General features: G+C 42.7%; 5 protein-coding genes and 1 long non-coding RNA gene across 7 annotated transcripts; 4 read left to right on the forward strand and 2 right to left on the reverse strand.

The window, feature by feature from the left end:
* Positions 1 to 624: 624 nt before the first annotated feature.
* LOC4330602 (LRR receptor kinase SERL2-like) lies at positions 625 to 4,306 on the reverse strand. Its single transcript, XM_015770104.3, has 11 exons — positions 4,045 to 4,306; positions 3,736 to 3,868; positions 3,553 to 3,624; positions 3,306 to 3,449; positions 3,109 to 3,180; positions 2,955 to 3,014; positions 2,750 to 2,847; positions 2,520 to 2,669; positions 2,071 to 2,412; positions 1,460 to 1,839; positions 625 to 1,343 (listed from the first exon to the last, which is right to left on the reverse strand). The coding sequence occupies exons 1-11, from the start codon at positions 4,154 to 4,156 to the stop codon at positions 1,023 to 1,025; spliced, it is 1,884 nt and encodes a 627-aa protein (XP_015625590.1). The 5' UTR covers positions 4,157 to 4,306; the 3' UTR covers positions 625 to 1,022.
* A 3,455-nt stretch (positions 4,307 to 7,761) lies between these two features.
* LOC4330603 (H/ACA ribonucleoprotein complex subunit 2-like protein) lies at positions 7,762 to 10,134 on the reverse strand. The gene is made up of 4 exons (XM_015770111.3): positions 9,947 to 10,134; positions 9,757 to 9,826; positions 8,993 to 9,098; positions 7,762 to 8,235 (listed from the first exon to the last, which is right to left on the reverse strand). Exons 1-4 carry the CDS (start codon positions 10,059 to 10,061, stop codon positions 8,074 to 8,076), a joined length of 453 nt encoding a protein of 150 aa, XP_015625597.1. The 5' UTR covers positions 10,062 to 10,134; the 3' UTR covers positions 7,762 to 8,073.
* A 111-nt stretch (positions 10,135 to 10,245) lies between these two features.
* LOC4330604 (uncharacterized) lies at positions 10,246 to 13,928 on the forward strand. Its single transcript, XM_026022878.2, has 8 exons — positions 10,246 to 10,621; positions 10,712 to 10,852; positions 11,227 to 11,541; positions 11,691 to 11,777; positions 11,876 to 12,022; positions 12,415 to 12,512; positions 12,839 to 13,049; positions 13,558 to 13,928. The coding sequence occupies exons 1-8, from the start codon at positions 10,606 to 10,608 to the stop codon at positions 13,641 to 13,643; spliced, it is 1,101 nt and encodes a 366-aa protein (XP_025878663.1). The 5' UTR covers positions 10,246 to 10,605; the 3' UTR covers positions 13,644 to 13,928.
* A 284-nt stretch (positions 13,929 to 14,212) lies between these two features.
* LOC107276617 (tetraspanin-8) lies at positions 14,213 to 16,217 on the forward strand. Its single transcript, XM_015769568.3, has 2 exons — positions 14,213 to 14,964; positions 15,705 to 16,217. Exons 1-2 carry the CDS (start codon positions 14,464 to 14,466, stop codon positions 15,990 to 15,992), a joined length of 789 nt encoding a protein of 262 aa, XP_015625054.1. The 5' UTR covers positions 14,213 to 14,463; the 3' UTR covers positions 15,993 to 16,217.
* Positions 16,218 to 16,646: 429 nt separating this feature from the next.
* LOC107280080 (uncharacterized) lies at positions 16,647 to 17,702 on the forward strand. The gene is made up of 3 exons (XR_001543132.3): positions 16,647 to 16,988; positions 17,063 to 17,154; positions 17,239 to 17,702. It is a non-coding gene; the product is annotated as an uncharacterized lncRNA (long non-coding RNA).
* A 3,046-nt stretch (positions 17,703 to 20,748) lies between these two features.
* Positions 20,749 to 24,348, forward strand: LOC4330605 (mediator of RNA polymerase II transcription subunit 11). 2 transcript variants are annotated; one of them, XM_015768417.3, is made up of 5 exons: positions 20,749 to 20,899; positions 21,682 to 21,814; positions 21,926 to 22,042; positions 23,135 to 23,334; positions 24,108 to 24,348. In XM_015768417.3, exons 2-4 carry the CDS (start codon positions 21,761 to 21,763, stop codon positions 23,303 to 23,305), a joined length of 342 nt encoding a protein of 113 aa, XP_015623903.1. In that variant the 5' UTR covers positions 20,749 to 20,899; positions 21,682 to 21,760; the 3' UTR covers positions 23,306 to 23,334; positions 24,108 to 24,348. The 2 variants fall into 2 exon arrangements, with proteins under 2 accessions (XP_015623903.1, XP_025878664.1); XM_026022879.2 differs by having other exon boundaries at positions 20,772 to 20,899; positions 21,588 to 21,814.
* Positions 24,349 to 27,291: the final 2,943 nt, after the last annotated feature.

Genomic DNA, 27,291 nt, shown 5'->3' on the forward strand with positions numbered 1-27,291 from the left:
GCGTCATTCTTGGCGGTGAGGAGTGCTGTGTGCCAATCTTGTGGTTTTCCGTAGATGTTGTTTCTATGCTGCTTGTCTTGATGGCAATCCTCAAGTGCAACGCCATTTTCTGATAAAGATTTGTTGCAATTTGGCACACCTAGAACAAAAGGGAACAATGCTTTCTGGTAAGTTGGAACCATTTGTTTTACCAATGTCAAAATTTAGTAAACCAGTTTGGCCGATTTACTTATAAGGTGTTAAATTCTGTTGAATTTGAGTATGCTCAATACAGAGATGATGTCATTTCCAAAAAATTGTCTACTCATCCTTTCCTCATGCATTTCACAACTTAATGTTTGTGCCACTAGATGTCTAGATTAGATATATTGAACTAACTTTGATCAGAGACAGCTTTCCCTGAGCTATTAGCTTATCAAGGTGGTCTGAGCTATTATAAACCGCCCCTGATGGATTATAACGAGTATGTTGGTTAGGCACAGATACAAAGAGGCTATGAAACCAAGAGATTGTTAGCATCATGTGTCGGCACATCAGAGGTAGTTTGAAGGTAAGAATGCATTTTGTTTATCCTATTGTATTTGATGCAGATGGTTGTCAGTGTTATTTGATGCATTTTCAAGCTTTGCATCAATGCACAAAAATGTCATTGCCAAGTCTTTATAATCCAATGACAACAGTTTCTTTTTTAACTAACACTAGCTAAGGCAAAAGGTACAAGGGAGGAAAAAAGCATAAACAAAATGTTACATCTTGAAAAATATTGCTCTGCAAACTTATTCTACCAATAGTTACAGAATCTGTAAAAGTAGAAATATCCTATGCCTAGGAAGTGCTCTTCTTTTAATCTTTGTACAGCTGATCTGATACCTGCTTCGATTTGTGATTTTGCATTGGCATGCAGTTGCTTGCTTTAAATTTTTTTTTTTGGCTATTTTTCCATTGTACAGTGGTGTCTCTTGCTGTACAGATCCTGCTGCAAACAACTAATGATGGTTTGCCTTCCACTATTTGTTATCGTGTCATCTCGGCCCAGAGAGCTCGACTGCCTGGACCAGCAATGACGAGTCATCCGTCAGGTCAGAGTAGCAGCGACCGAAGGTGAACTCAGGCACTTTGAACTTGTGTGAGTCAGCGCGCTGGGATGCTTCCCACCGCTCTGCCAGTCCATCTCCCTCCAGCATCCTGACCACCTCTGACATCCTGGGCCTGTGACCAGGGAGATATTGGGTGCACAGCAGTGCCACCTGCACCATCTCCTCCAGCTCGACACGGTCGTAGTTGCTTCTCAGGCCCTTGTCGACAAGCACGTCGAGCTTCTTCTCCTGGTGCATCTTCTTCACCTGAACACAAGCCAATGTCAAGGCAAGAGACAAGATTTGGTAGACAGATATGCTAGCCTTATTCTAGCGATAATTTTCCCATGCTCCAAACTCTTTGGAAATGGTAATGAACTTACCCAGTCCAGCATGGCTCCCTTCTGATTTGATGACTTCCCAAATTCAAGTGCAGTTTGACCAGTGATCAATTCAAGCAGCAGAATTCCAAAACCAAAGACGTCGGTCTTCTCAGATGACTGGCCGGTGGAGAGGTATTCCGGGGCAATGTGCCCAACGGTACCCCTGACAGCTGTGGTGACATGTGAGTCACGATGATCTAGGAGCTTGGCAAGCCCAAAATCTCCAACAATGGCTTCACAGTAGTCATCAAGCAATATGTTGGCTGCCTTTACGTCCCTATGAATAATCTTGGGGTCACACTGCTCGTGCAGGTACAGTAGGCCTCTTGCTGCACCGAGTGCTATCCTCTGTCTGGTGATCCAGTCCAATGGTGGCTTCCCTATAATTAGTCACGTGAGAACAAAATTGGTTATATGGGAATCATATTCTTTTTTAAAAAAGTTTTGGCCAATGAAAACGATATAGAAATGAAAGGATTAAATAAGAAGCTCTCTTGTCAAGAACTGAGGAACAATTCATTACTATTTCATTTAGCTATTTTATGATGGAATTACTGTTTGATTTATAATTTTGGAATTCATGAACCATCTTGAAATCATGATGTTCTTACCTTTCAGACGCAATGCGACACTCCCATTTGACATGTATGGATATACCAGAAGCCTCTCAGTAGCAGTCATGCAGAACCCATAAAGCCTGAGGAGGTTCCGGTGAAGCGCCAAGCTGATCATCTCAACTTCAGTCTGAAACTGTGCCTGCCCGCCTGCAGCATTACCATCTTTCAGCCTCTTGACAGCTACAACAGTTCCATCTGGTAGCTTTCCCCGGTAAACGTTTCCAAAGCCGCCTTTTCCTAAGATGTTCTTATTGCTGAAGTTCTCTGTTGCAACCTGAAGCTCTCTGAACTGAAACCTCTTCACATTTCCTAGGTTGACATTCTCTGTGTGTTGCTCTGCAATAGCCAATGCGTTACAATGAAAACAACCATCGCATGCCAGTATGCCCCCAAGTTTGACGAGCATTGAGGCATTATGGATAGTAGTTTGGCTTTTTGCTTACCATCAACATCAAAAAGAATTTGATGGTTTCGCCTATGCCTCCACCAGAACAGCAATCCCATAACAGGGATAAGGAAGCTGATGCAGCCAATTGTAGAACCAAATGCAATTGCAACCTTGTGGCTTTTAGATTTTGCTGGCATCAGAGTACCTATTGATAGAAGGCCATTAGAGCAATTGCTATCTACATGGCCAATGCAAATTTCAATTTGCAAGGTGATTTATGCATACCCTGTGTATTATTCAGGCTGTAGGACATCGGCATTGGTAAAGTTCCATAACAATCATGTTCCGTACCCGCAGCACAGATCAACGGATTCCCCACTATACTGCAACAGATAAGCAAAATTTTGAGGCAAATTTTGTTTTCCTTGGAGGTAGTTTACAACAAATTTAACCTGTAGCTGTTTTTTGAGGTGTTAGACTGCATACTTACTTGAACGTTCTTGCCAAAGAACCAGGTACTGGACCACTCAGATTATTATACGAAAGGTCCCTGAAAAATGCAAGTCCACAATAAGAACCGGCACAGCGCACATACAACATAGGACAGATATCACCAAACAGAAAAACAAGCAAAGGATACTCACAGGAAAACAAGCTGTGATAAATTAGCTGATGATGAAGGGTATGCACCAGACAGGGTGTTGTTGTTGAGCCTCCTGGTAGCAGCAAAATGGAAAAGAATAAGAAGAGTTACACCAATTGTGACTTCTGAGAGGACAAGTTACAAATGGGGAATCTCATTCAAGGCTACCAGAACAGAACAGAACTGCACTGCACTTACAAGTACTGGAGGCTTTCGAGGTGGCCTACTGAGTTTGGGATTCCACCAGAGAAGTGGTTACTGGAGAGATCAAGTGTTTTGAGTTTTGTTAGCCTGCCAATCTCTTCTGGAATTGGACCATTGATGTTGTTGTTCTGCAGAAGACTACAAACAAGACATATTAGGATCTCTTCCCACTCAAGAAACATAATGGAAGCAGAATCTACAGCGATGATCGCAAAGGCTAATCACGACAGGTAAAACTTACACTATCTCAAGATTGGTCAAGTTGCCTATGCTTGCGGAGAGCAGGCCAGAAAGATTCTGGCTTGGAGCCTCCCTATCAAATTCAGACAAGCAAACAAATAATGGTAGGTCAGCAAGTCAAAGGAAACTTGTCAAGATATGTTGGGGTTGAGTAAAAATATGATACTCTAGATGGCTTGCTTACAGGCCAGTGACAAGGTTCTCAGGTGAGCAAGTGACCATGGTCCAGCTGCAAGGATCCACGGAGTCTTGGTCCCAGTTCTTGAGCACACCGTGAGGATCCTTGAGGGAAGTCTTGATCATCATGAGAGCTTGCACTGGAGATGAGATTATGACACGCACAAGCACAAATCAGTGCTAGAGAAACAACTAAAGAAGAACCACGGGAGAGTTCTTCATATGGGAGTACAAAACAAGGTAGCAAGCACCAATGCAGCCAAAAAACAAACGAAAACCAAAAAAAGAGTTCTTGATTTGAGGAAGGAATATTAACCTTCATAGTTTACACCCTTGGGAGAGAGGAGGGCACTTGCAAGCCTGCAAGGGAAGGAGAAGGAGGCAAGCAACACCAGTGAGTAAACCGCAAGAGCCACCTCCATTGCCATGGAAGGGCGGAAGCAGGAGAGGAAGGGCTAATCGCTTGTGGTGGTGTGTTCAAACATGGAGGAAGGGTGAGGCCAAGGAAAAGAAGCATGCAGCCTTCTCTTCTCACAATTGCCAGAGGCCTCTGAGCCGCTGTCAGTAGCAAATGACACAAAAGAAGATGCTTGTGTTCTGGCCGCAAGCAAAAGCGCAAAAGGAGGGGCGAGAGGGAACAAACATGCCTGCCACCTGACCCTGCTTGCAATAGAAAACTGGAACAAATGAGAGGGGGGCATTCCTTTTCTGTGTTCTTGGGGTTTGAGCCTGTGGAAAATGAAAAAAAAAATCAGGTTATGAAAAACAGTGAATGTGTTGTTAACTCAAAAGGGTCTAGGCTAATCTAAGCCTAAAGCAGCAGATTGGTATTGATCCCATCCAAGATAGACATCAGCTTTATTGGAGTATGGGTATGGGTGTGTGCAGTGCAGCAGTGGCAGTAACACTGTCACAGGTCACAACAGCACCTTTGAGGGATTCTTGTAAGAAAAGAATTCTCCAAGGTAGGGGCAGTTGGACAATTAGCTAGGTAAGTGTGCGAGAATTATTTTGGGGGCAATAAACAAAGCAGCAAAGTATCTTTGATGGGAAGTAGGGCGGATAATGACAGGGAGGAAGTGCTCTCACCTGACCTGAAGTGGAGGCACTGAGAGGAACTCGACAGGAGAATTTTGGCCATCATGCATTGTGGATGAAGAATCAAAATCAAATTAAAAGCAACGTAATTCTGTCCTGTGGCTCTGTTCTCACTGTAGCAACAACCTTGGTTCTTACACATCACATTGTATCAATTCAGTTGGCATCAAACAATACCATGCTGATACTCATACATACTTCCAATTAAGAGCAGACTTTTCTGAGGAAATATTAGTGTATTGAACCAGAGGCCATCCATACTTTCCTTTGTCATGTCATGGTACTTATAGTTTAGAAGTGGATAGTATGTTGTATATATAGAAGAGTGAGGTTCAAGAAAACCAAGATTTGAGTGTTGTTAACTTAGGATATTGCTGTTAGTCTGATGCTCCACGAGGCCATCAACCTTCTTGATCTGCAGACGGGATGGAATGGCATGCCCATGTTGCTTTTCCTTTTAGGAGGGAGAAATCATTGTGGCTACCTTGCATGAAAGATGTGACATCTCTTTTCAGTGAAATGAGTGATGCTTTGGTGCCTTTGCCGCCCCGCACCTTTTCTCTTGCCCTTTGCTATCCTTGCTTTGCTGTGTGTATCAGTGTGTGTGTGTGTGTGTGTGTGTGTGAAAGGGCCATGTTGTGGTTGTACTACGAAAATACTACCGTATAGATGTGGTATAAAAGGTGTGAAAATGTATGGCAGAGGTCCCTCAAAAGGTGACCTGCAGGTTTATCCGTATAGACAGCATTACAATTCCAGCTTGCTTGCTCGCTTGAAAGTTGAAAGTTGATGCACGAGCAGAGTAGAACATGCCTGATCAAGCTCAAAGCATTAGGTATATAGATCATAACAGTGCTTCACTTGTCTTAATCTCAACTTCCTACTGAAGACGGCATCATGTCATCATTAGCTTTGTTGTTTAAACTCAATGGCGGAAAGGCTTAATTAGTGGCAATAGAAATCATGAACACAGCTGATCTTTAAAGGTCAAGAAGGGTACTTTCAAACAAAACGGCTGAACCAACCAACGTTCACAATCATGCAGGCATGCAGCTGCAGTGCACACCACACAGTAACAAGCAGGATAGAGAACAGTAGAAGATCTTTGCATCCCACTGCTCCACACATATTGCCAACGTCACAGGCTTCTTGGTTTTGACCAGGTGATCTCAACCTTCAAGTACTGTGACCAACACAATCAGCAAAAGATGCTGCTGATCTTCTGTACGCCGTATATGCTCCATCGTTCAGTGCCTTTGACCAGCAAGGCCACTGTTGTACAGTACAGACGCTCCGGTAAATGGAAAAAACAACATCACAAGCCATATCTGGTGCTATTCCAATCTGGCAAGATGAGTAGCTGACCATGATCACTTGCAATTGCAGCTGGACCTTGGATGCAAACTACTATCACCAAATATGACTAGGGGGTGTTTGGGAGTTAGGGACTAAACTTTAGTCCCTCTCACAAAAGCATAAGTCCCTCAGTTTAGCCCCTCTCTTCCAAACAGGCCCTAGCTAACCTAGCTTTCATTATCTAAAAAAAAAAGCTAACCTAGCTTTTATCTTGGCAAAGTCCCAAACAAACTCACCCCTAGAACATATACTGTGTACTCTCTTCGTCCTAAAAAATGGCGGAGTTAGAATTTAAACATAAATATGGGCCTAAGAATTTTGTAAAAGGCCTAATTACCTAATAGATTAGATAATTATATATATAAAGTATGTTGTTGGAGGGGGGGCAGGCCATTGGTCCTCCCCCTGTTTCACCCAAAATATAGCTATATTTCTAGTTTAAATTTGAAGATGCTACAACCATAAGTCTGAACATGTTTGTGTAGCGTAATTTGGTCCTCCATAACAAAAGGGCGAGTGAACTCGAACCACTATGCCAAACTAGGCCATTTGCCATTTTGGATGGACCCTTTCCCCTTGTCCGAGCTGAAGGCATGGTCATCCCAAGAGAATCTGCATATTCCACAGGCTTGGCCATGCATTAGAATCCTAAACCCACTCCGTTATTTGGGTGGAGTTGGGAAGGGCAGTTGGAACCTTGAGAGCTGTGCCTGATCATACCTGTGAAATGGTAGTTCTCACTGTCCTACGGGCTACAGCTTCCACTGTTCCACATGCTCGCTATCATGCCTTCACTTTCCTATCATCTCAATGCAATCCCTACCTTGACTGCATAGGACAAGATAGGAAGCTTTTGTTTAGGTTATGTTAGAGTGTATCATTAAGAACTTAAGACAGAATCTAATCATCCTACCATGACAATTGGATCAATGTAAACTAATTATGTCCTATCCTAGCTAATCCTAAGCATAAACTACATATCATTGAGTTTGGCAAACGTATTACTTGTTTCATATATGATCAGCTTGGAACACAATTTGTGGCATCCATATATGATCATATGGATGCTACAAACTGATTATGTCCTATCTTATCCAATCCTAACTACGGAGTACATATCATGTTAGTAGGAGTATTTACTAACATTGTGCTGCAAGTCTTGCACGGTATGACAAGGGAAGGGATAGTTGCAGAACCTTCCCTGTGTGCTTTGTCTTGTATCTGCCACAAGATTCCAAACAAAGGCGGCCAAATTTCCCCGTCAGATGAAATGCCAGATGGATCAGATCCAATGCCAAAACCTGAGTTGCTCCCCGAGTCACTGGCTGGCTCTCTGGCGCTCTGCGAAGTGCGACCAGCTCTGAATTCTGAAGCATCGCTGCATCGGTGGCCGCATGGCTGCACCTCGGTGGCCAAACTGCACGGATGTACCATGCCAATGCTGCACAATTCCGGTGGTCCAAAACACCTCATGACAAGAAGCCACGAAGACGAGCGCTTTGGCCATCAGGCAATCAGAAACAAGAATCTTTTGCCGCATTTTTCAGGATCGACCAATTGGAAAAATGGATACAGGATATGAACATAACCACGAGCAACTTAACACACAACACCTCATGACTTTGGTGAGTTTTCTGATCTGGGGTGCCCAGGTATTGCATATCTGGGCCTTGGGACAGGGACTTCTTACTGGAGAGTAAATGATCAGCTCACCAGGTTTCATTACAATTGACTAGCTTATGCTAATCAACAGAGAAACAGCATGATCCGACAGGGGTAAACTAGTAGAGCAACCTTCATGTTCACATAATACATATAGAAAGATGTGAGCAGCCATGGTGCCTGGGTTTCTATCACTAATTTACTATGGCCCTGGGGCTGGGCGTTGTACTCAGAACATTGAAGATGTAACCTCTGCAACTTCAGCTACAACATGGTCGTAGTCTGACTTCAGTTTCTCCTTCACCTCTTCATTGATCTCCCCCTTGGCAGGCTTGGTCATAACCAGGACGCAACAGGTAGGCCTCTTAGTAGTCCCGGCAGTAGCAAGATCCTGTACAGAGGAACAATCCCATTATGTAACTTAGGGTAACATCTACCTCAACGGCTCAATCACTCCAGCCTGCCACAATATAAGTGAAATCACAAGTTAGGATCTGTTTGGATAGGAAGGATTGGGATCAAATTCTGAAACTTCGGAACCAATCCCTCATCCAAAGTTCCAAACCACTCCTCACAGCCAATTGGTGGTACCTATTTTCCTTCCCAGTATGGTATACGGGCAGTTATATAGGTAATTGATAATAAAATTGACAGCAGAAAAAGTATAGATTCCTATCCACTTCTAATTATCTCAACTTCAGTCTTGTTACATGATTGGATATATTTCAGGTTTGCAGACTTCTGAAGAAAATGTTACGTGCCCATCTGAACGATGCAAAAGAGTGAAACCCGAGCAATTCAAATTTGATGCATCTTCCTTCCAGCTCAGAGTACTTATTAAAAAAAAAAGATGAGAAGTTTCAAATAATTTTTAGATTATTTACAAGTGGAAAACATCTGATAACCAATATGTGAAAGAACCAAACAAATAAACCAAAGTTGTACAATTGTACAACATATCATCGTAGCTTGAAGACATGAACTGGTAGACGTTTGGCTTTCTTAGGTGATAAATACAGTAGCAGGTAGCAACAATGTCACTATCTAATGTCATCTTATAAGATTTGGTGTAATAATGAAATGATAATACTACTGGGTGATTGACAGTGCATTGAACCTACATGAGGCAGGAAAAATATGCAACACACCTCTTTTGATGGCACATATATGTAAGGAATATTAGCTTCCTCACAAAGTATTGGAACATGTGTAATCACATCGATAGGAGAAATATTCCCAGCAATTACACACAACCTACAAAGACCAAACCCAGTTGTCAGTGACATTATGCAAGACAAACCACTGAGAATGATATATAAACAGCACAGCTGATAAAACATCAAAGTATGCAAACAATCTATCAATGGTCATAACTCCATACCACAACAAAATGGATAAACCCATGATCAAAAAGACTAACATAATACGTTTTTTTAGTAAACATGTTACAACATAATGTATTCCTCAATGTCAATGAGACATGGCGCGGACCATCTAATGGAAATGATATCCTATTCGCTGATTGCTATGACCATCGGTTACATCACGAAAAGCAAGTGCACAATTGGACATAGCTCAAAGATCACAGCCCAATGTCCTTCAAGTGAACTAAGATACTCTTGGTTAACACAATTGTACATAGCAAAACCAACCAATTACTGGTTACTAAACAGCAAGAAAAAAAATTACATGCTAGAGAAGTTATAAACAACAAGAAAAAAAAATTGTTTCAGGTTATAAGACTTTCTAGCATTGCCCACATTCATATAAATGTTAATGAATCTAGGCGCGCGCGCGCGCACGTGTGTGTATATATATATATATATATATATATATATATATATGAATGTGGCCAATATGCTAGAAAGTGGAGGAAGTACATGCTAGAGAAGAAGAGATATTAAGTCCTAACCCTTTGTTCCCACGACGGATGCTCTTGACCACCTCCTTGACTCCCCGCTTCAGGCACTTGGCCTCCGATGCTGGGAAAGAAAACATAGGAACGACCAAAAGCATGATAAAAAAACCTTAAACTGCAAAAGAAAACAACAGAGATTGGAATTTGGCGGCCCGAAATTAAAAAAAAAAAGTCTCTCAGGAACCTCGCCGGACGAGCTTGAGGGTTCGCTTGCAGAGCTTCTTGCCGGCGAGAGGCTTCGCGATGGGCGCGAGCGCCGTTGGGGCCTTCTTCTTCTCCACCTCCGTGTTGCTCCCCATCGCCGCGCCGCCGCCGACTCGTGTGTTCGCGCGCCTTTTGGTTGGTTCTGGAGTTTTTAGGGCTTTTGGACTCGAGACGAAAGCTGTGTCACCTATGGTTAGTGACTGAAATGTGGGACCACCTCCATCTAGGCCCACCTGTCAGAAGAGCTATAAATTAATTTTTGAGAAAGAAAATTCCCCCAAACCCTACACCCTCCTCGTTTCTCCCAGGCTTCAGAGTCGCCGCCGCCAAATCGCCGCCCACCACCGGTCGCCCGCCGCCGCCGCCGCCGGTTGCCCGCTTCGCCCTAGCGGGCTCGCCCTCGCCAACGGCACCGCGACGCTTGCCTCGCCATCGCTGGCACCGCCTCGCCTCTGACCGCGAGCTCTTCGACGGCGTCAGACAGCGCCACGACCACTCCCCGCAGGCTGCGGCGCTGCGCCCACCACTCCCCGCGGCCTCTCACGGAGTGAGGCCTATCCGCGGCCTTTCTCGTGTCGGCTCCGTGAGACCTATCCGCGGCCTTTCTCGTGTCGGCTTGATTGTTCTTAATTCGTTGGCATGGGCAAATCCAAAGGTGCGTCCTCTCTTCCATTATGCATCCCACAGTTTCTCTGTTAGATTCGTTCGAAATGAGAGACGAAAGTAAAAGCTTGTTCTACTACAGACAAGAAGGCCTCACGGGAAGCTAAAGCGGATAAGAAATTAGTGCTTGGAGTGAAGAGGAAGGACTTGAAGAGAAAGAAGGACAGGACTTTGAATGGTCCTGTTGAGAATGAGGTTGCTGCTGAACATGGCACCGCAGAAGGTATTAACATTTTTTTTTCTCTCGCTATGTACTCCCAATTTTATTTGAATCGCGTCGTTTAATTAGTAATCAATGATGAAACCTATAGTAGTGGTCTAGTAGCTCAAATTATCACCTTGATTACCTGCAAAGGTGGAAGCAATGATGTAGCTAAGATCGGCAAACCTATTAAGGAAATGGGAGTGTCACTGTGGTTGCTGATTTGTTAGCCGTGCCGTAGCATGAGAATCAGATAATTCTCTATGAATTCCTTATTGTATTATTTTTAGCTCTTTATGTTGTTTATTAGGGATATGTTTACATTGCAGGACAAAAGCATGAAATTTAGTTATGTTTTCTGCATAGTGTTTTACCTGTTCATCTTTGGTTGCTAGATAAAGGACTTGTACGAAAGAAGAAGGTTGTAGCGATGAAACAGAAGAAGCAAATGAAACTAAAGAGCAGTCAGACTGATTCTGATGACATGTTGGAACTCTTGACGAGTAAAAAGGATGAGACAAAGTTGAAGAACAAGAAGAAGAGCAAAAAGAATCTCAAAGAAGGCAGTAATCCTGTTGAGGAGCATCAAAGTTTGTCTGACAGAATTAATGCAGGAACGCCTAAGCTGAAGAAGGACCGGAGGAGCTCTGATGAGCCCAATAATGCAGATGAAGTCTTGCATGGGAATCAAGATGAAGAAACTCCAACTGGTAGTGTATCTTGTTTGCTACTCCATTACCATTTTCTTGTAACGAACTATATTCCTAACTCCTTCACTATGCCACTATCTCTTTTTGGATTTTGTAAACTACTCATCATTTCCTTAGTTAAACAGTATATCTGGATTTATTTTGTGCAGCCCGTGTTAACCAACTCACAGCAGAGAGTGGAGATATGGATATAGGGGAGCCTGAAGAAGTGAAGAGGGGAAATAAAAGCAAGACCAGTAGGGACTTTATACTTGTATCAAATCGAAGTTATTCTGAAGTATTTGAAAAATATTCTGTTTAGACTTGTTGACAGTAATTGATCTATTGACTGTAGAGAAAACAAAGAAATCAGGGAAAAGCAGCAAAAAGGATAAGCATGAATCCAGCAGAGAGAACAAGTTGGACAGGCATGGTGAAGTTGATACTGCAAATGTCGATGAGATTCAATCTGTTGATGAAGATTGTTCCAGAGGAATGAAAAGTAATTGCTTTAGTTTTCAATCTTGATCACTGATATAATAAACGGTTGTCCCATGCTGACTTTATCCATGGAGTTTGTTTGGTGGAAAAGTAAATTTCACAAAAAGACAACAAAAAATTCAATGTATCCAAAAAACAACTTAATCAAATATCCTTTGAAACCAAGTAACTTAATTAGTGGAAAGAATCTGTAGGAAATTCTGTTCAGGCACTGAGTTCATAGTAAAATTGATAAGTGTACCTGAAGATCAGCTTGCTGGTTCCTCCAATTGGAGCGGTCCTGGGGTCCAACCAATCTGCTCTTGTTTGATATAGTTATGCTCCATTGTATATGTTTCAAACTGGTGCATTTAAAGTGCAAAACTGACCTGTGATTGTTTGATGTCTTAACAGAATGGGTCCTAGAGTACAAACAGAAGAGGCCCGGCTTGAAAGTGTTGCAGCAAAGAATAGATGAGTTTATAACTGCTCATGAGGAACAAGAAGAGCAGGTGTGTACTCTTCCTCCTCTTCCTTCCTCCTGTTGAAGAATCAAAATGACACTTCAATTTCCTTATTACAAGTTTCTTCTCTGGAAAACAACTGGAAACATTCAGTCTAGTATGGTACAAACCTAGTTTTGTGAAAATTATACCTGTTTCTTGAAGTGTTGAGTGACTGTTGCAGTGTTCACACTATTTGCGTATCTGGTTTTTAACTATTCTTGAGGTAGTGCAAGACTTCTTCTGGATGTTGGGTCTTCTTCTGAAAAAAGTACTTTTGTTGCCAAAATGATCTTTAGTTTGGTTGTTGCCTGACACTTGCTTGATTTATTCAGGAGAGGAAAGAGAGGGAAGCACGCGCTGCTGAGGATGGATGGACAGTTGTGGTTCATCATAAGGGTAGGAAAAAGACCACAGATACTGAAACTGGAACAGCTGTTGGCTCTGTATCTCTAGCTGCAATGCAGGAGAAAATGGCTAATAAGAAACCCAAGGAAGTTGATATGAATTTCTACAGATTTCAAAAGCGAGAAGCTCACATCAGTGGTATGTATATGCTCTTTCGAAGCTTTCTATTATGGAGTATCTTTTATGCAGTTTTATCTACTCTCAGTGCTATTAGTCAAAATATGTTCATCACTGTGCTGTTTTAGTTATAGCATGTACATCTGGGACTTCAAACATTATTCAGTTCAACTGCTCATGACCATTTGGGTGCTCTGTTAGAAAATCTCATTCAAACAGTGGGTCACCATATAGATTCGCGTCTAGGTTGTAATTACAGGTCCACAATATTTTTGTCCTTCCTCTTCTGTGTACCAAGTGAAGTAAACCCATTTTGTATATGGCTATGTAAGAAGTATTTTTTTTCTTTTGCGAGATGGTTATCATAAGGGCATGCTGCCCTTCCTCCCATAGTTTGATAGCAGGAGATAAAGGGCAGCAAATTTGTTTCAATTACTGTGGTGCATGATGTATTTTCTGCAACTTTTTAGGGTCGCAAAATGGCAAAAGCTGCCTGGAGCTAACTCCCAACTCTCTGTTTCTTGCGCAGAACTCGCGATGCTGCAGAGCAAGTTTGAGCAGGACAAGAAAAGGATACAGCAGCTTCGTGCTCAACGGAAATTCAAGCCATACTAATGCTGCCCACTTTGGATATCTATCCTCAGAGACGCAGTGCTGCTACCCTGTTGAAGGCCATACGTTTCATTCCTTCTTGGCAGCAAATGTTTGCTCTGTTGGATAACATTTTTGGATCTTTACTTCTTAATGAACCGAAACAATTTCAGCCCTGCATTTGCAGCGCAGATGTATTGGTTTAAAATCATGCCATGAATCCATGATGCCATCTGGTGCCTTTCATGGATGTTCTCCTGTTAAGTTGTACTCCCTCCGTCCCCTAATATAAGATATTTTGATATTTTACTTGTATTGTTTGATCACTCGTCTTATTTAAAAAATTTATGCTAATATAAAAAACGAAAAGTTATGTTTAAAGTACTTTGGATAATAAAGTAAGTCACAAATAAAATGAATAATATTTCAAAATTTTTTAAATAAGATAAATGGTTAAACAGTGTAAGTAAAATGTTAAAATCTCTTATATTAGATAATGGAGGGAGTATCTTTTCTGCTGAATCCCCGACTGAGCCTACTCGACCCGAGGTCTTGGTCTCTGCCTGCTCAGTTCTAGCCCTCCATGTGAGCTCTAGTCAAATCGTGACCAAGTGATTTGCAAGAACCATCTGAGCGAGCAACTCCCGCGATTTCAGCCCAGCGCCATGGATCGATTTTCTTCTCTGGCTCTGTCGCCTTGAACCCCAAACCGCCAAACCGAGACGACGCGACGCAGCTGCAAATTCCACGAGAGATCCCCAAAATCAGCAGCGAAACTCCCTGCAGCCGCGAGTGCCAAACCGCCCGGGGGCTGAGCTGAGCTGAGCTGAACCTCAGCTTAGCCATGGGGCGGTTCTCCAATGGCGTCCTGGGCGCCCTGAGCTTCGCCGCCCTCCTCGCCTCCGTGCCGCTCATCGGCGCGGGCGCCTACCTCCTCGACCACCCGGCCAGCGAGTGCCAGCGCCTTGTGCGGGTGCCCGCCGTGGCGCTCGGCAGCGCGGCGCTCCTCCTCTCCCTCATGGCGATCGCCGGAGTTACCTGCTGCCGCGGCGCGGCGCTCCTCTGGGCCTACGCGTCCGCCATGTTCCTGCTCATCGTCGGCATGTTCTTCGTCACCGCCTTCGTGTTCGTCGTCACCAACAGGGGCGTCGCCACCGCCGTGTCCGGCACCGGCTACGGGGACTACCGGGTCAGGGACTACTCGGAGTGGCTGCGTGCCAGGATCGAGGATTACGAGACGTGGCACCGGATCGAGAGCTGCATGGCCGACGCGGCCGTGTGCGGCGGCCCTCTCGCCGGGATCAACCCCGGCGAGTTCTACCGTCTGCATCTGCCGCTAATCCAGGTTTGCATGGATCCATTAGCTTGTTGCATTTTGCATTGCATGCCTCATGCACGGACCCACTCGCCAGAGACCGAATAATACCTGTTCCATTCAACGCATCACTTCAGTTTTTAATTCTTTCTCGTTCCATGTGAGCTAATACTACCAGTAAAAATCAACTAATCAATGGCCTTTTACCCTTTTTATAAAATTTAAAAAGGAAATAGGTATTACCTTGTTCGTTTTCATTTACTCCCTCTGTTCCGCTCACCGCGGTTAAACTTGACGGAATCTTTAAAACTAATCTTTGACATATGCTATAATATTTGTAGCAACAAAATTATAATAATCTAAAAGTAAATTTAAATGATAATCTAATGAAATGCGTGCGTGCCTTGGTGAGCGGTACCGAGGGAGTATTCAAGATTGAATGTTGCAATGAGTTTCTTAATTTCTGAGATTTTACAAAAGATGTATGCATATGAATCGATTTATCAGTAGCAATACAACTATACAAGTACTACTACTATCAGTTACCAAAAAACACTATCAAGTGTGTCACGTAGGTCCTGTGTCACGTAGGTCCTGTTTAGTTCCAAGGTTTTTTTATTTCCAAACCTTCAACTTTCCATCACATCAAATATTTCATACACACAACTTTTTTATCATATCGTACCAATTTTAACCAAACTTCCAAACTTCAGTGTGAACTAAACACAACCGTAGTATCTGACTACCTCTGTGACGTGACAACCGTGCAGTCCGGCTGCTGCAAGCCGCCAGTGTACTGCGGGTACGAGCGCGTGAACGAGACGTTCTGGATAGCGCCGGCGCGGGGCCTGGACGCGGCGGACGTCGACTGCCTGGAGTGGAGCAACGACCAGGCCGTGCTGTGCTTCCGCTGCAACGCCTGCAAGGCCAGTGCGCTGGACACCGTCAGGCGAAACTGGAGGGCCGTGGCCGTGCTCAACGTCGCCGTCCTCGCCATCCTCATGCTCGCCTACTCCCTCGCCTGCTGCTCCGTGCGGGATCGCAGCCGGTACTACTGATCGATCACCCGGCCGTCGGCTAGCTTGGGTTTCTGCTGTGCTGTCTAGTTCCTTTCCTTGTCTCTAGATCAGAAGTTTTGTAAATTTTGTTCTGCAAATGAATCGGGTCATGTCTTTCTGACCATGTTTGGTGGATTTGTTCTGATCGAATTAATGTGATCAGCAGTTGTGACCGGATATTTTTCAAGCAGAGTCAGGTTGGGCAAGAAAGAACCCATCTTAGCAGTGCCGGCTATATCCATCAAGACATCAAAGCTAAAACTTTGGAACAACCAAGGTTGTTTAGCTTTGGAGAGTGCTCTGCCTTCTGCAAACTGTGTGGAAACTCTCGAACTACGGAGGAGATCCAATTCACCAACGTTTTTCTATTGTGTTATCTCTGACCGCTGGAAATTCAATTTGTTTTGTTCGTTACTCTGAAACAACCAAGTTGTTTTTTTAAGAGTAAAGTGCAGGGGCGGTCCCTAAACTTGTAGGGCTATGTCATCTAGGTCCCAAACTTAGAAAACACATTTTTAGGTCCCTAAACTTGCTTAGCCGTACATCACCTGTCCAAATCGTATTTGACCCGATCTGCTCACCAACGTGGACTGCCAGCTTGGAGGGGCGAGGTCAGCTGGGGTGTCAAATATGTAAAGAACCCCCTATTCCCTCATCCCAGAAATCCAATCGAATCCCCTGTCCCCATTTTTTTCCCCACCATCCTGAGTGACGAAATCCCTAGCAAGCTCTTCTTCAATTTGCCACCCCCTTCTTCGATTCACTAACGGCGCTGTGGCGACGTCAAGATCGACTGGAGCTGCATGCAGTTCATCGTGTCCTGCCGTGGCTACAGCGCCAACAACAACCCCATCGGTGTGTGACCGTCGTGTCCTACTGAAAAGGCAATGGATTAGTTCTGAGGAGGCCAATAAGATGGTTGCCGTGGCAAAAGAAGCAGTTGCGATTGAGAATTCACAAGTTGTCAATGAACAAGAATCGGTTGTTACGAACCAGGTAAATAAATCAGTCATTTACAACAAATTTATTTTGATGCATGTCTTATGAAATACATTGACTATTATATGTAGGATGTCATAGAAGAACAATTGCTGCTTCCCAATCTTCATCTCAATCACTGTCACAACTAGGAAGCACTGTGCTCAGTCAGATGGCTAATCAAGTAATCATTTTGTTAATTACTTCTCACACATTTGCTGACCATTTAGCTCTTAATGATCTACTAAAGATTTTCTCTATTTTGTAGCCAAGTCAGAGTTCTTAGCTCTCTCAGCAGCAATGCCCCTTGTCAGATCCTAAGTTCATCATGTCTAACAGACCAGCATCAAGACCTACTCCTCTTACAACCAGCACCAAGATAGGGAAGGCCACAACGCTCTAAGAAAAAGAAGAGTACAACTGGAAACAAAAAATCTGGACCTGCTGCATTAAAGAAGTCTAGTGTTGTGGCTGGAACTGGGTGACAATTTTAGTCTGGAGCGGCACATGATACATGTAGTTAGTTCATTTTCGGGATATTTTGTTGCCTCAAAATCTGGCATGAATTTTGTTGACAGCAATCTAGGATGTGCATAGTCAATGGATGCTATATTACCTACCTGCCATGGTGGTTTAACTGATAGTTGGACAATATCAGTGCTACCTGGGTTCAAAGTCAATCGATGCATTTTGTAATACTTTCCGTACTTAAACAATCTGAAATGGATGTTATGTCTCATTGTTGAATGTGTCTCAATCTGTGTTTCCAATGTGTGCCTCAATTTGAAATTGTGTGTCGATCTGTTTCAGTACTGAATTTTGTAGAATTCAATTTCATTCATACATAAAAACACCCATTTCATGGCTCACAAACATGTCAAATTAACAAAAAAAAAGACCATTTCATTCATCAGATAGCATTTTCAGTACATTTCAGACAATTGCACATTTTCAACTAGCCCTGAAGGTAGCATACATCTTGTTCACCACGACAAATACACAACAAGCTACTACACATTTTAGTAACAGGACAACATCCCTACCAATGTCTTGTTCATCTTCCTAACAAGTTGCTCTGCAGCATATTCATGTCCCTCTGAACCCTGCTCGACCAATGCATATCTCTACACATGCACAACAGGAGCTGGACACTGCGCATGGACACCAGAAGCTGCAAGATGTCCTGTATTCGTCAAATACTCCTTATATTGATCCTCCCAATACCAAAACATACATCCACTTCCATCTCGCTGATAAAACTTGCACATGTAAACTCAAAATGCTTGCAAGACACCAATGCTCTGCAACAGGAGAGAAGAAATAACCTAATGTAAAAGATGCTGCCTTTATTCTCAGATGTATTAGAAGCAATTAATCAATGGGATTTCATGTAACCACACCAGCCATCGGCGCAGTAATTGTAGGCGACGGTGCCGAGCTTGGTGTCGTCGAGCTCCTAGTGGATCCAACAACGGCCACACACCGACAGGGTTGTTTTTGGTGCTGTAGCCACGGTAGGACACGACGAACTGCGCACAGCTCCAGTTGATCTTGACATCGCCATAGCGCCGCTAGGGAATCAGAAAAGAGGGTGTCGAATTGAAGAAGAGCTTGCTAGGGATTTCGTCGCTCAAGATGGTGGGGAAAAATGGGGACAAGGGATTCGATTTGATTTCTGAGATGAGGGAATAGGGGGTTCTTTGCATATTTGACACCCTAGCTGTCCCCGCCCCTCCACGCTGGCCGTCCACGTTGGCGAGCAGATCGGGTCAAATACGATTTGGACAAGTGATGTACGGCTAAGCAAGTTTAGGGACCCAAAAATGTGTTTTCTAAGTTTGGGGACTTAGATGACATAGCTCTACAAGTTTAGGGACCGCCCATGCACTTTACTCTTTTTTTTAATGATGGATAGAAATCCGATCTCTATATCAACAGACGAATACAAACAACTAAAATTACAAACGGGGTACTTAAACTAAACATCTCACAATAGGGGAACTAAAGAAACAAGAAAAAGCTAACAGATCAAAAAAGAAAGCTAGAAGACCAAGCTTCAAAACCTCTTCTGTGCCTTTACTTCAAACTTGCTACATTCTTACTACTCCGTCCAAAAAGAGAAAACGAATTCCTAGCTACGAACCTGGACACACATGGATTGGTCTTTTTTTTTTGGGATGGAGGGGGTATATATCAACAACTCATCACATCGCTCATTTAATCGGTCTTGAGAAGCACTTGATCTCACACAAACCGTAAGTATTAGAGATCCATATCCATATTATAGATTGTATATCTGTTTTTATTGGTATTTGTTACCATGTACATCTCCTCTAATTAATCTATTGTAACTTCGTAGTACACCGGCTATATCTATATTTCAATCCGCTCTCCTTTTAGGTGTGAGGTATTCTTCTAATCTATCTCTCTACATGGTATAACGAGCCTAGGTTTTCTCTTCCGTTGCCCTACCGTGCCACCGACTCTTGGTCACACCCACCAGCACGCTCTCCGCGCCATCTCCCTCTCCGCGCTAATTCCTGCACCCATGATTCCCTCACATCAATGAATTCCTACAAATTTTAAAAGTGAGAAGTTCACATCAGCGGTATGTACATGCACTTTCAAAGTTTTCTTATTATGGAGTTTCTTTTATGCAGTTTTAGGTTTTTAGCTACTCTCAGTGCTGTTAGTTATAAATGCTCATAATACATCGTTGTTCCGTTTTTGTTATAACACATGGACATAACATTATCCAGTTCAACTGCTCATGGCTATTTTGGTGCTAGTTAGTACGTTTCACTCAAACATCAAAGTAAAAGTAATATTTTTAGGGACTAGGATATGTTTCGTCCGGTATTAAGTTGCTATATTTAAGGACGAAGAGACCATGTTTAAATTTAAAGCTTCTAATATAAACTTTTTTAGTATGAATATTAAACTTTGAGCTTTATTTTCTCATAAAATATGTTCTTATTAGCTATAATACTAGTAGTGTCAAAGTACTTTCAAACATGAATCACTACGAGTTGTTCTAAATAAGAATTGCATGTCAACAATCCGGTAGGAAGTCCAAAACATATGAGTTTCTACTTTTATAATTTAAGGTGACACCACACTTTCTCCATGTCAATGCATTAGTTACCACGCTCTTTGCTCGGCTCATATCTACCTTGGCGCCCAAAGGGTCAAGTGGTCAACGGGCCCCATCGATCTGGTTGTTACCCGGATTTATATCATCTACCTTTAACAGCGTCAAAGTTTGCTGATGGCCATATTGAGTGTCCATTGTTGAACCAATGCTACAATTAGCTAACATACAAATATACCATAACTAAATCGTATATCGTTGTTACTATTCTACGGAATGTGGCAAATAAAACATAATATCCGCATATAGGAATTGAAATATGACTACATGAAAGCACATTCTTTAGTATTATCACAGCAGACGACACTTACACAGTATATCAAACTTTCTCGCTAAAAACCAATTAAGTTTTTTTTACCCACAAAGTTAGGAATGCCCTTGTCTGTACTTTAAAACACTGATTACATCAACGCGCGGAAGACCATTATGAATCGAGAACCTTCGCTGAGTCCATGATAGGAGTGCATTCTTTCCTTAGCAAAAAAAAAAAAAGGAAAAAAAGAAAAAGAAAAAGAAAAACGCCAGGTGATTGGATTATCGTTCTGTCTAATCGTGGACATTGGTTGGGAGATCAACGCTCTGGATTACCTACGGCAAACTTTGCCCTAGGCCCTAGCAGTACAAAAAGGCAGAAGTCCACCCGTCTCCTGTTCTCCCTCCGCCGTCGCGTCACCCGCGCCGATCCCCCATCTCCATCTCCTCGCTAGTTCGCCCGCCGCGCCGCCTTGCCTTCGCCGATTTCCATCCATCCATTCCGCGATGAGAGCTTCCGCCTCCGGTGAGCACCCGTGCCGACCCACGCAGATCCTCTCTCTCTCGGGTTTGCCTCAACCCTATGGTAGATCTGGAAGCTTAGGGTTTTCTCTCCGTCTTTTTACCTTGGTTTTACTAATAATAGTCAGCTCCTCCCCTCCCTTCTTGCTGAGTGGGTTGCTCGTGACGGCGCCCTGAGCTCCGTGCTGCTGGAGGTGGTCCGCTGATGACTCCAGATCTTGGCCTAGTTCCTTTTGTTGAATTTGGGACTCGCTTCCATCCGAATATTTTGAGCGCAAATTTTTTTTGGGAGGAATTTCAATTTTGCATATGATATATTGTTGCTAGATACTCACCCCGTTTCATATTACAAGTTGTTGTGACTTTTTGCAAGTTTCTAGAGAAATGTAGCTACTCTTACAACACCAGATTAGTTTCATCAAACCTAACATTGAATATATTTTGATATGTTTGTTTGGTGTTAAAAGTATTGCTATGTTTTTATGTTTATAATTTGATCAAACTTAAATAAAAGTTTGTCTAAGAAAAAGGTCCAACGACTAATAATATGAAAAGCGTCTGATAATATGAAATGACTGATAATATGAAATGGAGGGAGGACGTCGTAGCTAGTGAACGTCAACCAGACACCGTATTGGAAACCAATTACATCTAATAAAATACATGAAAGCTGAATACTTTCTTGATACCAGATTGAGCCACATCAGCCAGAAATACAGGTGGCATTTGATCGCCTTCCTCACCAACTCGAACCTCATCGCTACTCTGTCCGTCTCCTTGCTGCAGCCCACGACCACCAAAGTACCCTCTCCAACTTGGGTGGAAGCTGAAAGTCAGAAACCCCTCCTCCTCTCTGGTGGTAGCGATGCTTCCGCAAAGCCAGAGCAGCTCACTGCAACGCCTCAACCATGTCGAGCAGGTAATCTCCCATCCCTCGCTGGGACGCCCATCTTCCCCCTTTTGGTGCCCTGGACTGTCTCCTTGCAGGGATTCCTGGATCTTGATGTGGTGAGGTGTTTTGTGTGTGCAGCGGATAGTCCAGCTGATGCAACTGGCGGGGGCGGTCATGGAGGAGCTTGGGAACTCGCAGGGTCCCCGCCCCGAGAAAGTCGTTGCCCACTGCCGCGAGTACATGCTCACCATCAAGGTACTATCTTGCCCTAAGATCTGAATGCTTACCTGGACCTTGCCGGCAAAACAACTAAGAGACAAAACGAAAAAAAAAACTGATTTGATTGTCGCATAACGTCGGGAGGCAGCTGATTTCCTATTTTATTGCGTGCATGCATGCATATATTTAATGCGGGGAGATTGAGCAGAGGTTAGTTAAACCCTGATTCCTTTCTTACAGCGTGCATGCATGCATGGATTTAATGCCCATTGATTTATGCCAGGTTAGTTAATCCACCCGCAAAATTAATTAATTGGCCATGCGTCATGGGCTGCAGGCATGCATGCGGCACTGAACCGGCGCTGCAGCATTAGGGCTAGATGGATGTTAACAACTGCTCAATTTATTTCTTCCTTGGTATCGTGCACAAATGTAATACGATGTTCAATTGCGAATGGAGGGAGTAGAAATTATGTTTTAGTGTGGGTATTTAGCTCCTTTGCTTCGTTAGAAGCATCTTCGTGTATAGTCCTTTGTCAGGCTGTCATTTGCATGCTCATGGATTAATCTCCCCTATTTATGGAGGAATGGCATACTCTATTAAGCATCCTGCATGCTGCTGCAGATTGCAGAATGCAAAACTAAAATTCTTAGTATTGTATCTTTCACAATTGCACATCGTTCCCACCTTTTGTTTCAAGATTTTACAAGGTGATGCTCAACAGGGCAGTAGTTTGAATAAGAATCAACTTAATTCTGATTTACCAATAGGAGAATAACAGACATTTCAAAACTTTTTGGTCCCAGAAGTTTTTTTTAAAAGAGGAGAATAATAGACATTTCACAGCTTTTTGGTCCCAGCAGCTTCAAAAAAAGAAGAAGAAGAAGTATAGTGCCGTGCAGCAATAACAAGCTGTGCCTTAGTTGTTAAGGGTGCCAGACTGGCAGTGAACTTCTCTCTGGCCCATCCAAGTTCTTTCTACTCATCCGTCAAAATACAAGTCAATTTGTGTGATAATTGTATTGTTGTACATGTTCTTGTGCCTCTCTTTCACTAACTTTTATTTAAGACACAATATGCATTGTAAATCATACATGGTAGATTCATTGTTATTATGGTTGGAGCAGGAAATTCAAACGACATTGCGTGAGGAAATCAAAAGTGCCTGCGAATATCGCCCATTTGAGAAGTCTGACTACAGTGCAAGGATTGCTAATGAGATTAGTTGCAAAAAGGTGGAATATGTACTTGAGAAGTTGGATGCTATGCAAACAAACATTGAAAAATGCACCAGTTAATTTATAAAAAGCTACCTGTCTACCTACTGGTGAGTGCAAATGCATCATGTCACTTCCCCATTTGAATTCCCCATACTCAATCTTACCGTAGATACATCATGCTCCATTGTTTCTATGGGATGTATTGCTCACATGACAGTACTAGTCCTCTAAAGAAATGGTGGTACTGGTGCTGTAGTGATCATTGTTTCGCGCATCAGAACATTATGGTTATTTCGTATCGGTCCAAGTTTGAACTGTGTTATCACTTAGTTCTAAGTTTGCTATAGTATTGGAGCCATTGTAATTGGAACTGGCAAATAGTTCTAACTTATAAGAACATTAGTTACTCACAAGGGCAGCTTTTACAGTTCTAGACTCTAGATGTAGTTACTACAATTCTACATGAGTTGCAGTAGTATATGATGTTTTTTTTTGGCAGATATCCCTTCTTTTTAACTCCCAAGACTGATCAACAAGTTAATGATCCATATGTGTCAAGTGTCGACTATGTTTGAGCTTTAGACTTCATGTTAGATCTTAGAAGTAAGGACATTAGTTACCAGACTAGAGCCCCAAATGAAAATACCTAATAAACTATTTTTTTCAAACTGATATACGTGTACTATTATCATCTATGTCATGTCTCATAATCACTTGATCTACATGGAGGTCAAGCTTGTGCCCTAGTTTAAATATACTTTTTTTTGGTTTGCTTATTATATTTCTAATAATGTATTTTTTTTATGTACTCATACCCTTCAAGAAAATTGAGATGTGTCATGTAAGTTAACACATGCTGGCTGTATTTCTTTCATTTCAGGGTTAACAGTGGCACAAGTGTGACTGGAGCGGTTTACAAAAGAACATGACTGTCGGTGGATCTCAAGTTAGCTTGCAAACGCGCAAGGCATCATTCAACTATGAAATGTAATAATTTATATTTGGTTTACAGTGCTTTGGTCTAGGTTGTGAGAAGCAGCTAGTGAGAATGACATCTAGTTGATTTCCTAGATTATACAAATATACCTTCTCATAATATGAATGAAAAACTGAATTGTTTAGAGGAGCGTGTTATTCTGAATCTCTTTTCAGACAGGCCTAGGACATTTAACTATTTATCACTTTTAAAATGTGGTAATTAATGATTTGTCACTCGCTGTCTATTATATATGGGCCATTGGGCCCTGATATGTTTATGACATGTAGGTTCAGTGGCAAATCTTTTATCACTACTCGTAAGAGTTACAAATAGTTAATTATTCCCTCAAAAACTTCCATTCCCTGAAGGGGAGAGAGCGCTAAACCTATTGTAGGCCATGGACAGTCCGTGGCTGCTCCGGCCACTACTTCCCTTCTGAGCACGCTGCTCCAGCTTCTCCGGGAGGAGCTCGCTGCCGTCCGTGGCCCAGCGAGTGCCGATGGCGGTGGTTGCGGCGAAGGGTTGCAAGTGCGGATCTTTTAGTGGAGGACAACGACTGGGAGGAGTCCATCTTCCGGCGGTTCCGGCAGGAGGTGATGACGGCCGGCGCGCTCAGGAGATCAAACGCCGCCGCCGGTACGACTTGCGAGAGCAAGATGGACGGGCCGCGAGGCCGGCCGCCGCAGGTAAAAACCTCCCCTCCTCGCAGCAGCAGACCATTAATATCATCTGTGAAAATGTTCCTTTGTGATACTGGTGTTTTCATAGGTGATTCTTGAAATTGATATACCTGCATGAGCTTGTCCAGGAGTTCATATATTTCTGTTGATAAATATTGGTCGTGCAGTTCAGAATTTCAGACTGTTCAAAAGTCGGTATTTAATTTCATGAGACTATAGTTATTAATAAACCTACCGTTCATGAGACTATAGGTGTTTTTTTTTATAAAACTGCAATAATAACAAATGATTTTATTAGAGAATTACTACTTAAACCCTTGTATGTGTATAACAAGTAGGCCCAACATGCAACAAGATGAGTATTCATCTCAGCATAACAGGTGGAAGTTGCAGCTTTATGATAAAAGCATATACTGTTGTTGTAGTTATCTGAAATGTTTAGTTAAAGTTGCGCAAATTGATAGTTTTGACAAAATAGTTAAAATGCTCTTAAATTTCTCTTTCTTTTTCTCCTTTTCAAAATCAACTAATCAATGGCCCTTTGCTCTTTTCTAAAAAAAAGGAAAATAAATATACCTTCTTTTCATTATGGAAGATTGTATGTTGCAAAATGAGTTTGTTAATTTACGAGGTTTTACCTAAGGAATTTACATGCATTTGCATCCATTTCTGAATATGCTGAACTCACTCATTCATTTATCAGTAGCAATACAAGCATCACTTATAAAAAAAAACTATCAGTGTGTCACGTACCGCTCGCGATCCTCATATGCATGTTCGCCTACTCCCTCGCCTGCTGCGCCATGCGGAAAAACAGCCGGCACTACTGATCAGTGATCACCTAGTGATTCTGCTGCCTGTTCCTTTCCTTGTCTGTAGATCAGAAGCTGTGTAGATTTTGTTCTGCAAATGGAACGATCATGTCTGGTGAGTTCATTCTTCATCCTGATTGAATATGATCTGCAAATGTAACCGGATATTTCAAGCAGAGAAAGAGCCCAGACATCAAGCTGAACTTTGGAACAACCAAGGTTTAGCTTTGACAAGTGCCCTCCATTCTGCAAGCTGTGGAAACTCTCGAGGAAGCTACGGAGGAGATCCAATTCACTGACTCTATTTTGTTTATCTTTGATCGCTGGAAATCCCATTTATTTTGTTGGTTACTATGGTCTGAATTCTGAAACGATTGAGCTCCTGCAGAGTGCAGGGCCCCCTTGTTTTCCAGTTTCCACGGCGATGATGCGTAGGAATGTAAACCAGACTTTTGGGACCCAGTTTACTGAATTTGGCACTGCGCCCTGTGTTTCTGCTATCTATTCCTTTCCTTGTCTCTAGATCAGAGGTTGTGTGAATTTTGTTCTGCAAATGAAATGATCATGTCTTTCTGATCGTGTTTGGTAGATTATTCAGATCGAATATAATCAGAAACTTAATCGGATAGTAAAAACAGAGTTTGGTTGGGGGGAAAAAAATCTTGGCATGTCTGGCTACCATCAAGCACAAAGTTAAATTTCGGAGCAAACAAACTCCAGTTTTTACTAGTGCTCTGCATTCTGCGAACGTGGAAACCAAGGAAGCTACGAAGCAGATCCTATTCACCAACCTTCCTATTGTGTTTTTATCTCTGACCACTGAAAATTCGATTGCTTTTGTCTCAAACTACTCCCTGCAGGCTGCAGCCTGCAGGGTGCCCTGGTTTCCACAGCGATCATGCGTAGGAATGTACTAACTCGGATTGTCGGGACACAGGTTTGCACGTTGTCCAGGAAACTGAATTTGACTTGAATCAAGTTGTGCACAAAAGAAAAATATGATGGTATGATTCTGAAAGCGACATCAGATTCTGAATCGAACACGGTAGCGTGAACAGTTTTGAGGTCCTAAACATCTCTGCAACCTGCCAATCATCCGGCAGTTTGCAGCGGTAGGGCTTCTGTTACCAAACTAATCAGTAATTAGAGTAGGTACAGTAGAATGACTCAGCAGGCTCTTAAAAAAAACTACACATCAGCAAAATATTACGTGGAAGGAAGAGAATCAAGGAGAGAGAGAATAAAGCGAGCGACTAATCTGTCGCCGGCGGTAGCACGGTTTCTCACGCGCATATCACTCGCAAGCAGCCAGCACGGGCGATAGGAAATAGCTTTTGTGGGCCCGCACCAACCCTACCTGATCCTGTGTGCGTTTTCCCTTCCGCTCCCCACTCCACACGGTCTTTCTGGTGTCTGATGGCTTGTTCAAATGGTCACAGGGATAGTGTTCACTCTTAATCCTATATGATTAATATGTGCATGAATAATTAATTGTTTAAATGATAACGTGCAGTTAACATAGTAGCCTATTAATTGTACTAGTTGATTTTAGTACTAACTATAAAATGATATGGAGGTAATTGGAGCTGTCAA

Source organism: Oryza sativa, chromosome 2, assembly GCF_034140825.1.
Source record: "Oryza sativa Japonica Group chromosome 2, ASM3414082v1".
Lineage (NCBI taxonomy): Eukaryota > Viridiplantae > Streptophyta > Magnoliopsida > Poales > Poaceae > Oryza > Oryza sativa.

Coding starts and splice junctions, on each gene's coding strand:
- LOC4330602 (XM_015770104.3), bottom strand. CDS start 4,156: ATGGCAATGGAGGTGGCTCTTGCGGTTTACTCACTGGTGTTGCTTGCC. Junction 3,450..3,552: donor TTGACCAATCTTGAGATAGT/GTAAGTTTTACC, acceptor TCTTGTTTGTAG/TCTTCTGCAGAACAACAACA. Junction 1,344..1,459: donor AGGGAGCCATGCTGGACTGG/GTAAGTTCATTA, acceptor GCTTGTGTTCAG/GTGAAGAAGATGCACCAGGA.
- LOC4330603 (XM_015770111.3), bottom strand. CDS start 10,061: ATGGGGAGCAACACGGAGGTGGAGAAGAAGAAGGCCCCAACGGCGCTC. Junction 9,827..9,946: donor CCTCAAGCTCGTCCGGCGAG/GTTCCTGAGAGA, acceptor TTTCTTTCCCAG/CATCGGAGGCCAAGTGCCTG. Junction 9,099..9,756: donor ATCCGTCGTGGGAACAAAGG/GTTAGGACTTAA, acceptor TGGTCTTTGTAG/GTTGTGTGTAATTGCTGGGA.
- LOC4330604 (XM_026022878.2), top strand. Junction 10,853..11,226: donor TGAACATGGCACCGCAGAAG/GTATTAACATTT, acceptor TTTGGTTGCTAG/ATAAAGGACTTGTACGAAAG. Junction 13,050..13,557: donor GCGAGAAGCTCACATCAGTG/GTATGTATATGC, acceptor TTTCTTGCGCAG/AACTCGCGATGCTGCAGAGC.
- LOC107276617 (XM_015769568.3), top strand. CDS start 14,464: ATGGGGCGGTTCTCCAATGGCGTCCTGGGCGCCCTGAGCTTCGCCGCC. Junction 14,965..15,704: donor TGCATCTGCCGCTAATCCAG/GTTTGCATGGAT, acceptor ACAACCGTGCAG/TCCGGCTGCTGCAAGCCGCC.
- LOC4330605 (XM_015768417.3), top strand. CDS start 21,761: ATGCTTCCGCAAAGCCAGAGCAGCTCACTGCAACGCCTCAACCATGTC. Junction 21,815..21,925: donor GCCTCAACCATGTCGAGCAG/GTAATCTCCCAT, acceptor TTGTGTGTGCAG/CGGATAGTCCAGCTGATGCA. Junction 22,043..23,134: donor AGTACATGCTCACCATCAAG/GTACTATCTTGC, acceptor TGGTTGGAGCAG/GAAATTCAAACGACATTGCG.